This window comes from Desmodus rotundus, chromosome 4, assembly GCF_022682495.2.
Source record: "Desmodus rotundus isolate HL8 chromosome 4, HLdesRot8A.1, whole genome shotgun sequence".
In the NCBI taxonomy this organism is placed as follows: Eukaryota; Metazoa; Chordata; class Mammalia; order Chiroptera; family Phyllostomidae; genus Desmodus; species Desmodus rotundus.
In genome coordinates this window covers 136411630-136425498 of record NC_071390.1, presented here as the reverse complement: position 1 = coordinate 136425498, position 13869 = coordinate 136411630, and the positions used below count along the sequence as shown (strand labels likewise).

Sequence of the window (13869 nt, the reverse complement as noted above, 5' to 3'; positions counted from 1 at the left end):
TTTTATCAGGCCTTGACAGAAGAACTTGGGTCTCTTCCCTCCTTTTGAATTTTTTGGAATAGTTTGAGAAGTATAGGTGTTTGTCTTTTTTGGATGTTTGGTAAAAATCACCAGTGAAGTCATCGGATCTAGGACTTTTGTTTGTTGGTAGTGTTCGATTACTACCTCAATTTCATTAGTTGAAGTTAGTCTGTTCAGATTTCCTATTTTTGTCTTGATTCGGTTTTGGAAGATTGTATGTTTCTAGGAATTTATGCATTTCTTCCAGAATGTCCAGTTTGTTGGCATTTGGGTATTAGCAATATTTTCTTACAGTCCTTTGTATTTCTTTGGTGTCAGTTGTTACTTCTTCTTTTTCATTTCCGATTTTATTTATTTGAGTCCTCTCTTCCTTGCTCTGAGAAGGCATCTCCTCTTCTTCCTGTGGCTGGTGTTCCAGGGGGCTCTTACTCCTTGGAGGCCATGTGGACCATAAGGTCCACCACCCTGTTGCTGTAGCCAAATTCATTGTCATACCAGGAAATGAGATTGACAGAGTGATGACTGAGATCAATCCCAGTCCCAGCATTGAAGGCGGAGGAGTGGATCTCACTGTTAAAGTCGCAGAAGACAACCTGGTCCTCAGTATATTCAGGATGTGCTCGAGTAGGGGCCCTCTGATGCCTGCTTCACTCCGCCTTGGTGTCATCATATTAGGCATGTCAGATCCGCAACTGACACATTGTGGGTGGGGCCATGGCAGGCCATACCAGTTAGCTTCATCTCTTACTGCTTTTTAAGGTTCTCTTTTTGTCCTTAACCTTTGGCGTTTTAATTATGATGTGTCTTGGCGTGGACCTCTTTGGGTTCATCTTGTTTGCGACTCTGCACTTCCTGGACTTGTGTGCTTTTTCTTTACCGTGTTAGGGAAGTTTTCAGCCATTATTTCTTAAAATAGGTTGTTGCTTGCTTGTTCACTCTCTTCTTTTGGTACCACTGTTACACTTCGTGTTGTCCCCAAGGTCCTTTAAACCATCCTCATTTTGAATAGGGAGCTTTAATTGTCAGAAACATCCAAGATACTTAGTGTCTTTGTCCACCTGTCTTTCCCTTGCTCCTGTTTACCTACCTACCTATTCATGTCTGTCTCTCTATCGAAATACCATTACTAGTATATTAGATATATATTACATATATGTCATAAAAATATACTGTGTTATATATCTAATTCCTCCATGTACTATGATAATCAAATATGTGAATATATTTTTATAACATGATATGTAATGTTAGAACTGGTCAGCTACCATCAAACTGAGACATACTTCAACATGGGGGTTAAATGTGAAGGGCTGTCTAGACATCAGTTACAGACTGAGGCCACGATATTCGTGCATTGTGTGATCTCATTCATCATCGTGGCGTTCTTTGAATGGCACGGTATTCCTAAGAAGCGTTTTATCCCAAATAATAAGTAACTATGTAAGTGTTCTAATGTTCTTTTATTAATTTTTTCTAACATACAAGTTATTAAAGTTGAAGACCAAAGGGAACAAAATTTATATTCAAATGTTTTCTGCTAGTTTTGGAAATTAATTTATTAAAGTATGGATATTTTCACTACATAAATAGAATCACTTTTTTTCCTGTTATAACAAGAAGTCTTTGGAGAAAAATATTTCATGCTTGGTCCTTTCCCTGACCTATATTATATTGTCAGAATTACAGTCTGCTTTAGATAGCAAAGTCACTTTATGCAGCTTTTAATTTGTATTATTGTTTTGAGTAAACATGCAAATTGAATAATTTTAAATATCAGAGGCAGGTTTATAAGAGAATTTTTGTAAAAGGAAATCATTTTTTTCTCTCATAAATTTATCTCTTTAGAAAGTTTGATTTTAATTTTTCTACTTTTTCACTTCAACGTGGTGGGGGGCATTTCTGTAGTGGTGAGAACCTGAAAGCCGAGGACATCCTGAATTCATGTAACCTTATCCGTGGGAGAGCAGAGGATGTGCGGAGTGGTCTGTGTGAGGGTGCTTTCCCTAAGTTTCTCTTCTGGGGCTATCAGTTACCTCAAACACTCTCTACCTTATTGTTATTTTCTTAAAGCGTTCGGTACTTTGGCCAGGCTAAGAAACTAGATATTGCTACAGCCTATCACTGATGGTTTAAAATTTCTCTCCAATCTTATAAACTTCTTAGAGGTTATTAATACTTTTTATATATAAAGGATCTTCTGTTTGCTCCTTAGCTAAATTGCATGTACAACCTTGGAACTGGTAGCTCAGTTGACATACATCCTTACTTTTTTTCAGGGTACTTTACGTTAGCAGACTACAGACTTTTCCTTTTATTTTTTTTAATTTTATTTTTCAGTTATAGTTTACACTCATTATTATTTTGTATTAGTTTTAGGTGTAAAGCCTAGTGGTTAGACAGTCATAAACTTTACATAGTGTTCCCCTCAGTATTTCTGGAACCTACCTGACACCATGCCATAGTTATCATAATATTATTGATTACATTCCCCATGCTGTACTTGACATCTCTGTGACTATTTTGTGACTACCAATTTTTACTTCTTAATCCCTTAAACTTTTTCACCCAGTCCCCCAACCCCTGTCCCCTCTGGTGCAAACTTTCTTGAAAAAGGCTGGGTAGTAAATATTTAGTCCAACCCTAAGGCGGTCCATGTGGCATTACATAAGTGGATGGGCCTGGCTGCTGAAGCGTTCTGTAATAAAACAGGTAGAGGGCTGAGGCGGCAGATTGCCAACTGCCATTTTGCATAGTCTTGGGTACCTGGGAGCCACCGTTAGTCCAAGGATGGTAGAAAGAAACCAGAAGGAACCATTCAGGAAGTAGGGACTTCTCGATTAGTTTTTTCACTCCCTCCCCCCTCCCCAACAGAGGCTGAGCAGCTGTCCTATGGCAGGACTTTCTCTAGGCTCTGGGGTTAAACTGGACACTAAGCACACGGGTTCTTCCTCATGAAATCTTAATTTCCTACTAGGTTACATCTTATGTTTATCACCCTGGCATGAGAAAGAAGTGGTAGGGTTTTATGCATTTTCATAAAAGAAGATATGTAGAAAACACTTCACAAAATCCAACCTAAAAGTTGTTTACCTAAAATAAGACACCTCTCTGATTCTCTTTAAATCAGTATTTCTCAGCCTTGACTCTGTTAGAATCACCTGGGAAGATCTTAAAAACTTCCCTCATTTCCTAGACCACTTAAATCAGAATATTTGTGGGTCAACCCAGAAATTCATGGTTTTTGTTTCCCAGGAAATTTCATTGTGCCGCCAGAGTTGAGAACCATGCTTTCAATGAAGTGGGTTTCATGTGTGATGAAAATCTTAAAGCCAAAGTAGTAGAAAACCTTTACCTAATTGCATTTTTCTAGAGATGAGTCAGTATTTAATGTTATCTAATATAACAGCATTTTTCATTAAGAGAACACATATTATTTAAATTTCAAGTTTTAAATTAGCTCTTGTGCATTGGTATTTTAAATAATGTTTACTTTCTACTCTTAAATTAGTATGTTGAATATCTGTTATTTATACTTTGTTTTATTTAATAGTAATTGATTGTCACTTTTTAGGATACTGCTGGTCAAGAGAGGTTCAGAACATTAACTCCCAGTTATTATAGAGGTGCACAGGGTGTTATACTAGGTAAGTTTTTACTTTAATGTACTGTTTTAAAATATTACTGTTTATTACTGGAATTTCTGATTTTTCTTATCTGTAAAGGTCAATACATTTTTGTTTTATTTTTGATAGGACTACCTTTATGTAACTTAAAGTTGTATTAACTTTATTTAATATTAATGAATAGTGTAACTTTTAAAATTTATTTTCAACCTTTTTTCTAGCAATTAAAAAAAATCAGACAAATTTATTCCATTTAAAAGCATATGTTAATAAGGAAATAATTGGGTATTAGTCCACATATAATTGGTCTTAGAATATTACCAGAAACTGATCTTTAGTTAGCAGCGTTTTACCAGCCCTAAAATATAGCACAAAGCACTTAACACAGAATTTTAAAAATAAAATGTAGGTTCTCATTGAAAAGTGCTTGTCCTTTTTCTGGTCTTACATTCTTTTATTATATATATATATATGCAGATCTGTTTTATGTACAATACTTGGTTCTATCAACTAATCATACCAAAGCATTCCATTGATAATCCTCCCCAAAATAGATCTTTGTGCACTTCACGCACTGTCAGAACTGGAGATTTCAGTACTAATTTCAGTTTTGAGGTCATACACACAATTCACAATATACACAAATTGGGTTAAAGTGATAAAAGTGGGCTGCAAGAAACCATAGGATTCAGAACAATTAAATTGTATATTTTGCTTACATTAGAGCCGCAATGTGAATAGCAAATGGTGTGGTTATTTCCTAGCTCTTTCACTGTAGTGTGGGAAGGGCTTTTGAAATCTCTAGTGACTGCATGGGGTGACTGCCCTGCAGGTGGGCAAGTCACTGATTGTCCTGCTGGAAGCTTCCCCAAGGGCTCATTTCTTCTCCACCTCCCCTTTCTTGGGTTCTTGTTTCAGTTTATAAATTAGCCAGGGCTGCCTTGATGGCATCTTCAGCCAGCGTGGAGCAGTGCAGTTTCACAGGGGGAAGGCAGAGTTCCTTGGTCATATCTGTGTTTTTGATGGTCAAGGCTACCTCCACTCTCTTCCCTTTCAGCCATTTGGTGGCACAGGAGCTGGAGGCAATTGCAGAACCACAGCCAAGTTACTTAAACCTGGCATTCACAATCTTCGCCTTTTAATCCACTTGAATCTGTAATTTCATGATATCACCATGTGCTGGAGCCCCCACAGATCCAGTTCCAGCATTTTTAGATGTGCTTTCAAGAGACCCCCCTCATTTCTGGGACTTTCATAATGATTGACAACCTTCCAGAGCTGATAGCTGCTGCCCGGAGTAGCAGGGCCTGCACAGCGCACCTCAGACGTGGCCCCTGGCTGCTGCTGGCTTGCTGGCTTGCTGAAAAGTGCTTGTTCTTAATGCTCCTGAGAAAGGGGTTAAAATTAAATTGATCATTTGTAGGGTAAATTCTTTTATGTTGTGATTTGTGAGGCTTCGTTTTTATTTCTGTTAATTTGGCAGTGAGTTGTATTGTCTTGGTTTTAGCATCTCCTAAGTTCAGAAAATACTGTAAATTAAGAAACTTCTTTATTTATTATAGTACAACATAATGTAAAAGTGATAACAGAGGAAAACAGGATTCCATCTACTAACTTTACATCCTAGTTGTGTAAGAACAAAATAGCAGGGTCATAGATGTTTAAATTCATGTAAAACTTTTGGTATTTTGTCATAGATTTGAACCTAAACACTTGGTTTTTGGACACACTTCATTTTTTGTTGTTATGAATGGGGGTGGGGGCAGCCGTTTTGCTTAAATTAGTTTTCTGTAATCACACAGATACAATTTTATTCCTCCTACAGCGTGTGTTAATAAAATTAAAATGTGTGTATGTATTTTGTATTTTTTTTTTTCATTTCTTTGTTCCTGCCATCTAGGTCAGTAGACATTGAAGATTATACATCAAAAGCTTAAAAATACAGACTTACCTATATAGTAATGTTAGCTCCTATTTATGTATCAGAAATATGATGTCATTGCTACTTATTTTTATGCTTGTTTAATAAATAACTTTTTTACTTCAGTTTATGATGTCACAAGAAGAGACACCTTTGTTAAACTGGATAATTGGTTAAATGAATTGGAAACATACTGCACGAGAAATGACATAGTAAACATGCTAGTTGGAAATAAAATTGATAAGGTAAGAAGTTAGAGACTTAGCATTTTGGCTCTATGTTTTGGTAGCTTTTCTTAATCTTTGCATTGGTCTTTTAGGAAAATCGTGAAGTCGATAGAAGTGAAGGCCTGAAATTTGCACGAAAGCATTCCATGTTATTTATAGGTAGGTGTGTGAATACTTATCCTTTCATTAGTAATGAGGAATTTTAAAATAAAAGTTCTGCTAAATTTTTCTCTTTACAAATTATACATGATGTATGTTTAGCTCATAGTTATCTCACAATATAAAATGTAACTAGAGAATCAGGTTCTTTATTGTTCCTTCTGTAAGAAAAAATAGGATCCATTATATGAAGTCATACAGAATCATTCCTGTCAGGGGGTAATGCCACTCAATAAAGCCAAGCTCCCAGTGCTAAAGTCACACCACCTGGGAACTTGCTAGAAATGCTTTCTCTCGAGCTATGACCGGGTTTTCTGAATTAGAATCTTCATTTTAAAAAAAAAATCTTCTTGTGATTTGTATGCACACTAGAGCAAGGGTTGGCAAACTACAGCAGGGGCCAAATCTGTCCCCATCATTTCTGTGGAACACAGCCATGCGCAGTCACCTACCTGTCACCTGTGGCTGCCTCAGGGTTCATGGCAGAGTTCAATTACAACAGAAACTATACAGCCTACAAAGCCTAAAATGTTTCTGATCTGGCCCTTTACAAAAACAGTTTTCTGATCCCTCATCTAGGGGAGTGGGCTGCCTTTTAAAAGTACAGGTCCCTGGGATTTACCACAGGTCTGAAACAGGACCTAGAAGGCAGTATGTAAAAGCCACCCTAGTTGATTCTAATGTGAAACTAGATACAGGAACTACCGATTCACCTATTTCACAGTGTTAGGATTGACTAGGAATCCAGAAAGGGGTCCAGGAGAACATCATATATAGGCAGAAGCAGGGTGGCGCAAGTGGAAGGTGTAGGGAGTTTTAGAAAAGAACTGAGTACTACCTCTACTGCTTACTTACTGGGTGTCCTTTTGTTTCAAAATTATTAGTTTATTCAATAAATATTGATTGAACATTGAGGATATAATAGTGAATAGAATGAACAAACTCCCTGCCCTTATGGAGCTTACGTTCAAGTATGAGAAACAGTTAAATAAGTAAGTAATGCTCTGAAATAAAGCATTGTTAGGGGAGAGAGAATGACTGATGCTGGGACTGATTAGGGCAAGTTCTTTAAGGCGATGCCATTTGAGCAAAAATCACTCCTATGAAGACCTAGAGGGAAAGCATCTCAGGCTGAGAGGATAGCAAATATTTCCTGACTTCGGAACCAGTTTAGTGTATTTAAGAAAAAGGAGGAAAACTTGTGGGCTGGAGCATTGTGTGTTGGGGGAAAGGGTGGTGATAATGGGAAGTGAGGTTTAAAAAGGACCTCACAGGAAATGGTAAAGAAAGAGATTTTATTCTAAATGTGGTAGAAAGCAAGGGAATAGTGCTGTGGTCTGATATTCTTTTAAAAAAGAAAGAAAAAGGGCCCATTTGTGTTGAAAATGGACCAGGAGAAGCAGAAGCAAGAGGCTAGTTACTCTCTTACAATAACCCAGATGACCGAAGCTGGTGGCTTTGACTGCTGGTGGCTTTGACTGCAGGTGGCAGTGGTGGGTGGTGGCAAGTTGGCAGGTCTGGGAGATAATTTGATGGTAAAGCTGACAGCCAGTGAGAGTGGGGGGAATTTGTTGATTTGGCTCTTTATATATTGTCGGCTGATATTTATGCCATGATAGTTTCACCGGAAAACAGGAGTATGACCAGAAAGGAATGTACTATGACATTTTTCCTTGAATTTCAGAGGCAAGTGCAAAAACCTGTGATGGTGTACAGTGTGCCTTTGAGGAACTTGTTGAAAAGATCATTCAGACGCCTGGACTGTGGGAAAGTGAGAACCAGAATAAAGGAGTCAAACTGTCACACAGGGAAGAAGGCCACGGAGGAGGAGCCTGCGGAGGTTATTGTTCTGTGTTATAAACTCTGGGAAACGCCATCCTTGCATATTTGATTAGATAATGACATCTTTCTGTATATAAACTCTTAACTGCTATTTTAGGGACCTTGCAGTTTGCACATACTTGTTTTGTATCATGGCAGTAAATACTTACAAGAAATCCCACTCATTGGCTTTCCCAGGTAAAATGTTATGGTAAGCATGCACAGTTTGCAGTCCACAGTTTTTTATGTAACATAAAGCTGGTGTACCTTTATAAGTCCACTTGATTTTATGATTTACATTTATCATGTGATTTTTAAAAGTCCACCTATCATATGTTGAGAACAAGGTCTACTTTTGATCTTCTTTTTGCTTAAATACTCCTATCAATTACTGAATTAATTGGTATGTAGAATTCCTAGAACCACTGGGAGATTACAGGTATCATCCAATCTGGTGAATTTCTTCAGGAATAAAAAAGAGCATGATTCTACAGCTTTCCTAGGATGTCTGTTGACAGATTCTCTTTTAGTACTAAGCAAAATTCTCTTTACAGGGTGCAATCCAGGCCAATTTATAATTAAATCTCTGTTCTGATGATGCTTCTAAAATAGCATTGATATATTAAAGAAGTTTGGTCTTTTTAATTTACTTCAATGAGTAGCTCAGTTGCTTAACTGGAGTTTGAATTCTGTGATACGTGTACATTGGATTCGCGACCCTTTGTGCAGCATTTTTAGTTATGTGATGTTTGGCAGAGTGGCAATAAGGTTTTCCCTTACTCTGGTTTCAGAAGGATATGAATAGTGTGTTTATGTAGCTCATGTTAGTACTTAACACTTTTTAAACCAACACCTTTTGCTATAAATGTTGGTGGTGTTTGTCCAGGTACCTCCATTGTAGCTTGTGTGATATTTAAGATAGCTGTATCTTACAACTTCCATAAGTCGCTTGTTGATTCTCAAAACCTATGCCTATGTTTTGAGGGTTGGGGGGAAAAAAACACTAAATGACAATTTGCTTCCAGATTTTGATGTGTATGGGAAAATACTGTTGCAATGAAAATCTTGGTAATTTATTGTAACAAGTAGTCAATATTTTATCAAAACCAACTTGTACAGACTAATAAATCTTTGCCACAGTATTCAGGTTTCTAACCTCCAGCTCTTGTACATTGTATATATTTTTTTAGTCATATGTTATTTAATTCACATTGACCTCTGCTATTTAAGTCCCCAAATTAAGTAATTTATCTTTACAGGCAAGACACTATAATACAGAAATAATACAAATTCCTGAGCAGTTTGTTCCCTGTATGCAGTTACAAATAATAAGCACTTTTGTGGGTCATCTTAACAATACATGTGATAATGGATTTACTTTGAGTTGGATTCTTTCCAAAATGTCCGTTTTCACATAAAACCTTACATTCTACTTGGTTCACACTTGTAGTCCTCATTACATGTGATTAAGGGTTTTATACAGTATGTATGTTTTTTACCAAGTATAAAAACATTTACTGCTTTAATGTTGGAAATAGTTAGCCAACACATGTACTTAAGGTTTGTTCATGTTACGCTAAAACTATAGATTTGTATATCCATGTAGTGTCTATATTGACAACACGTTTCTGTTTATTGCTTTTCGCTTCTTGGGCTATATAACCTTTCTGTACATTGGATTATTGCCTTGATTTGATCAGAATTTGGATACATGAGAGTCACTTAACTTTTAAAAACTAATTTTGTTTGATTTATATTGTAATCTTGTATAGTTTTGAATAAATATGGCCTGCTTTCCTTAGATGCATTTGTGCAGGAAGTGTTACACATTTCCCTATTCCTCTCATCAGCTGAGAAACCTCTGAGTAGAGTGTTATTCAAGTTCTGTTGTATTCTGTGGCTTTCACGTTACTATTTTGTTGCAAGTTTATTGTTTCACAATAGAGGTTTTCTAAGTGAAGTATTGTAATATCTAAAATTATTAGCCACAGAAAGGATTTTGTTAATTTTTCTTTTCCAATCATTTGAAGTAGTTTTAAAGTGCTTTCTGCAGATGGTGCGAATTAGAGCAGTTAGGATACAGTGTTTGTATTCTAGGAGTACTGACATAGACCTAAACAAACAAATAGCTGTTCAATTTATATTAAGAGTGATAACATTTATTGAACGTTTCTTTGCTATGTGGTGCTGAATTATCTCCTGAAACCTTGCAGAAACTGGAAGAGACTGGGTGGTACTGTTATTATGCCCATTTTAAAGATGAGGATAATGAAACAGGTGTGTCGGGTCAGGTCCCAAGATCACACGGCTGATCAGTGATGGAGCTGGATTTCAGTCACAGCCTCTTCCCTGCTGAGTCCATGCTCTTTAACCACCGCTCCCTCTGCTCGCCTAGGTACCAGCTTGCTGTCTTAACACAGTAGAGTTGAAAGAGTTTCCCTATTTCTTACCGTTCGTTTTCAGATAGTTCGGTTATAGAGTAAATCCCTCTGATGTAAGCCAGCCATGTAAGTCATTTAACCAGAAAGTAAGAATAGAGGAGGAGGTTGTCTCTTAGCTCTTTTTTCTTCTCAGGATGGAATGAAAACCCCTGACTTCAAATAGTACAAAGTCAGGGGACTTAAACAGCACCTTAACTTTCTGTTTGTAATTGGATTTGAGAAAAATTAAACCTAGGAACAGCCTTTAGTTTAAATTAGAAATCTGGGGGTATTTTCATTTCAAGTGCTTAATTGTCATCAACAAATTCACACCTGGTGTTGACTTTCAAATTGAGGTCAGTGGAATTAGACTTTATTTTGATGCATATTTAAGAAATATACATGATTCTGTACAAAGTGTGGGGCTGGCCCCAGAGCTCATAAGAGCGTCCTTCGTCGCCATAACATCTTTAAGTACCGTTTAGTGTATATTTTTTTTCTAATTTTCAAGTGAACTGGAATAATTGCATAGGTACAGTATGCTCTACATTGTAAGTCTTCTCTGTATTCAAGCATTATGTTTCTGTCTTGGGGTATTTTTCAATGTAGGAAGTCTTTGTGTCCATCATGTGTTTTTCCCTAGTTGGATATGGAGTAAACATCTTATCAATTTTCAGAAGACATTTTACTAGTTCTGACCCCAGCTATGCCAAGATTAATCAACTGTAGACTTCATCTTGGATGTTGTCCAGGAATGTTGAAAGAAGAGGATAGAAAGAAATAGGCCAAGTCAAGACTCGGAGCTAAGGAATATAGATTTGCCCAGGAATCTCTGATTTTTTTTTCCCCCAAAATGGAATCATCTATCAGGTTGGAGGAGGAAAAAAAGTAGTCATATTCTGTTACATTATGGGGCTTTAAATTTTGCTATTTGTTGCTAGCTTTTTGCTTTATATTTAGCAACCAATAATGTTTCTAATTGGAGTATAAAACTTGCCTGAGTACCTTTTAGTTAAAACTGTACACAAGCACCATTCCAATAGAAGTGTCAGCTCCTATTCTCAGTCCTGCCTCCTCACTGCCTCTCTCACACACACAAACAATATTTCTTTCTTTATTAACCTGATAAGCAACACATTATGTAATTTTATTTGTATTTCCTTGAATCCTGAGCACTTTTCACATTTTATTGGATAAATTTCTCGTTCATGCGTGCTGTGGTTGCCCATCCAGCACCCACTTCCTTCTCTCACAAGGCCACCCCCTTTTTCTTTGGGTAACACTCTCCCCATTACCACGTGTGTGGTTTGGATGGGATTGTCATGCCTGCAACTCTAGAGTTAGCCCAGTTACTTTTAACAGTGCTACAGCGAATGGTTCAGGGGTCGGCAGGAGACTTCAAGCTACTTAGAGACTAGGTGTTTGCTGAGGGTTCCTCAGAAACTGCCGACAAAGACATCTGCTTGGAACTGTGATGTGAGGATTCACATCTGACCTTGACACAGCCCACTTTTCCAACGGAAAGGAGCCAGCCTGAGGGCCCTACCAAGAAAATGAGAGGGATTCGAGCTTGGAGCCCTGAAGCAGTTTGGAACCTCCATCAAATTGGAACTGAAGGCAAATTATTTGTAGACTTTTCCCTTATGAGAGCCAATAAATTCCTTTTTTGTTTAAGCCAGTTTGAGTTGGATTTTCTTTTTTCTTATAACCAAATGTATGCTGTGTGAGTGTACACATAGGGGCTCTTGGTACATCAGGTTCAGTATGTGATGACTATCACTTGAAAAGTTATTACTCTTAAATAACTTAATATTTTAGTGAGTTTATTTATATTTCTGTGTGGATATATACATATAAATGAGATACCTTCAGCCTGGCTGGTGTGGCTCAGTGGATTGAGCACTGGCACGTGAACTGAAGGTCTCTGGTTTGATTCCCAGTCAGGGCACATGCCTGGGTTGCAGCCAGGTCCCTGGTTGGGGGTGTGCGAGAGGCAACCTATTGATGTTTCTCTCCCTCTTTTCCCTTCTCTCTGAAAATAAATAAAATAAATAAAAACAAATAAAAAAAATGAGTTAACTTCATACATGTGATTTTAAGGACCCCTATTTTAGGACCAGAGGATGGGCTTTCCTAATAAGGTCCAATATTTTGGAAGGTTCATGCAAGCTGGACAGATAGGCAGTGTTGGAAAGATTCTTGACAGATTCTGGGAGTGGAGTAGGTACACACATAGGTGCCTGAGGCGGAGTGGGACAAAGGCAGTTGGAAGTGAGGGTGCCAGATCTTTAGGTGGGTCAGGGGTGTTTCTTCAGTCAGTAGATAATACAGTTGACTCATTCCGAGATTCTGTTCTGCTCTACCAATGTAGTCTGCCAAAGTCATAACCATTTTGGTTTTATGGTGTATTTGTAAATCAAGTTCTTTCAAAATAAAGTACTAATTTTATAACTTATTTTGGCAATCATTTTATCCAGTTACAAAATAAAGCTTTTTAGAATTGTGACAGGAGCTATATTAAATTTATATAGTATTAGATTATAAACAGACATTTTAAAAAGTCCTCCCATCCAGAAACACATCTTACCTTTCCATTTATTCAATTCTTACTTCATGTCCTTCAGTAAAATTCTAGACTGTCTTCATAATATACCTTATAGCTATAATTGTTAATGTATTCCTGGGCATTTTATCATTTTCGTTACTATAGTGTATCAAGGTTTTAAAAACTTTGCTATTTTTCTCTGTCACAGAGAAAAATTAGTTACGTATTTTTTATAAACGGCCTCTTACCAAATTAGTGCTAATATCTTTTTAGTGTTTCTTATTTTCTAAGTTCAAAGTAATATCTCTGAGTAAAGGTAATTTTGTCTGATCTGAGTTATGGCAGTAGTTTTAGTATTTTTCTTTCTAATGTACTTTTTTTAATTTTAAGAAATAGTCTTTCATATTTTAGAAAATTGTTTTGGCTTCATTCTTTCAACATTTGACTTCCGTCTTACTTCAAATGTCAACTCATTTTTTTCAGGGTTTTTTTTGCCATGTATTGATATAAGCAAATGGTTTTGTTGTTTGGTTTATTAATATAACATTGAAGATTTTGCATTGGAAAACCATCCTTACATTCTTAGAATATATCTTACTTGTCTAAAGTGTATTTTTTCCTTTTTTTCCCAATTACAGTGTGTATTCAGTATTTGTATTTGTTTCAGGTGTACAGCATAGTTGTTAGACAGTCACATACATTACGTAGTGTTCTGCTTGTTATTTCCTGTACACAACCTGGCACCACACATAGTAATCACAATATTATTGACTGTACAGTGGAACCTCAGTTCTCAAAGTTCATTCATTCTGGAAAGCTGTTCGAAAAGTAATTTGTTCAAAAACTGAATCATTTTTTTCCCATTAGAAATAATGTAAATTGAATTAATCCATTCCAGACTCCCAAATGATTCCGTTTTAACCTTTCTTTTTCACAAGTCTAAAGTACCATTAAATCTATAAACACTTTAAAAAACAAAAAGAACATGAAATATAAGTAGAAATTTAACAGAAAGGAAAAGAAATGTACAATAAAAAAATGGAAATTTACATACACACTTGAACTTGCCTTTAGTGTTGACAGCTACTGATGACTGAGTATGGAGACTGGAGGTGGAGGGATGTTATTGTTT

At 36.7% G+C, this 13869-nt stretch overlaps 1 protein-coding gene across 2 annotated transcripts in view; it reads left to right on the top strand.

Moving 5' to 3' along the window:
- RAB18 (RAB18, member RAS oncogene family) overlaps nucleotides 1-8914 on the top strand; it is a 28511-nt gene extending 19597 nt beyond the window's left edge. The window contains exons 4-7 of one of the 2 annotated variants that reach the window (XM_024560593.4): nucleotides 3593-3665; nucleotides 5692-5810; nucleotides 5885-5951; nucleotides 7636-8914. In XM_024560593.4, the coding sequence (XP_024416361.2) occupies nucleotides 3593-3665; nucleotides 5692-5810; nucleotides 5885-5951; nucleotides 7636-7811 (435 nt within the window). In that variant the 3' untranslated portion in view covers nucleotides 7812-8914. The remainder of the gene's footprint in view (nucleotides 1-3592; nucleotides 3666-5691; nucleotides 5811-5884; nucleotides 5952-7635) is intronic. The other variant, XM_024560594.4, reaches the window with a different exon arrangement.
- Nucleotides 8915-13869: the final 4955 nt, after the last annotated feature.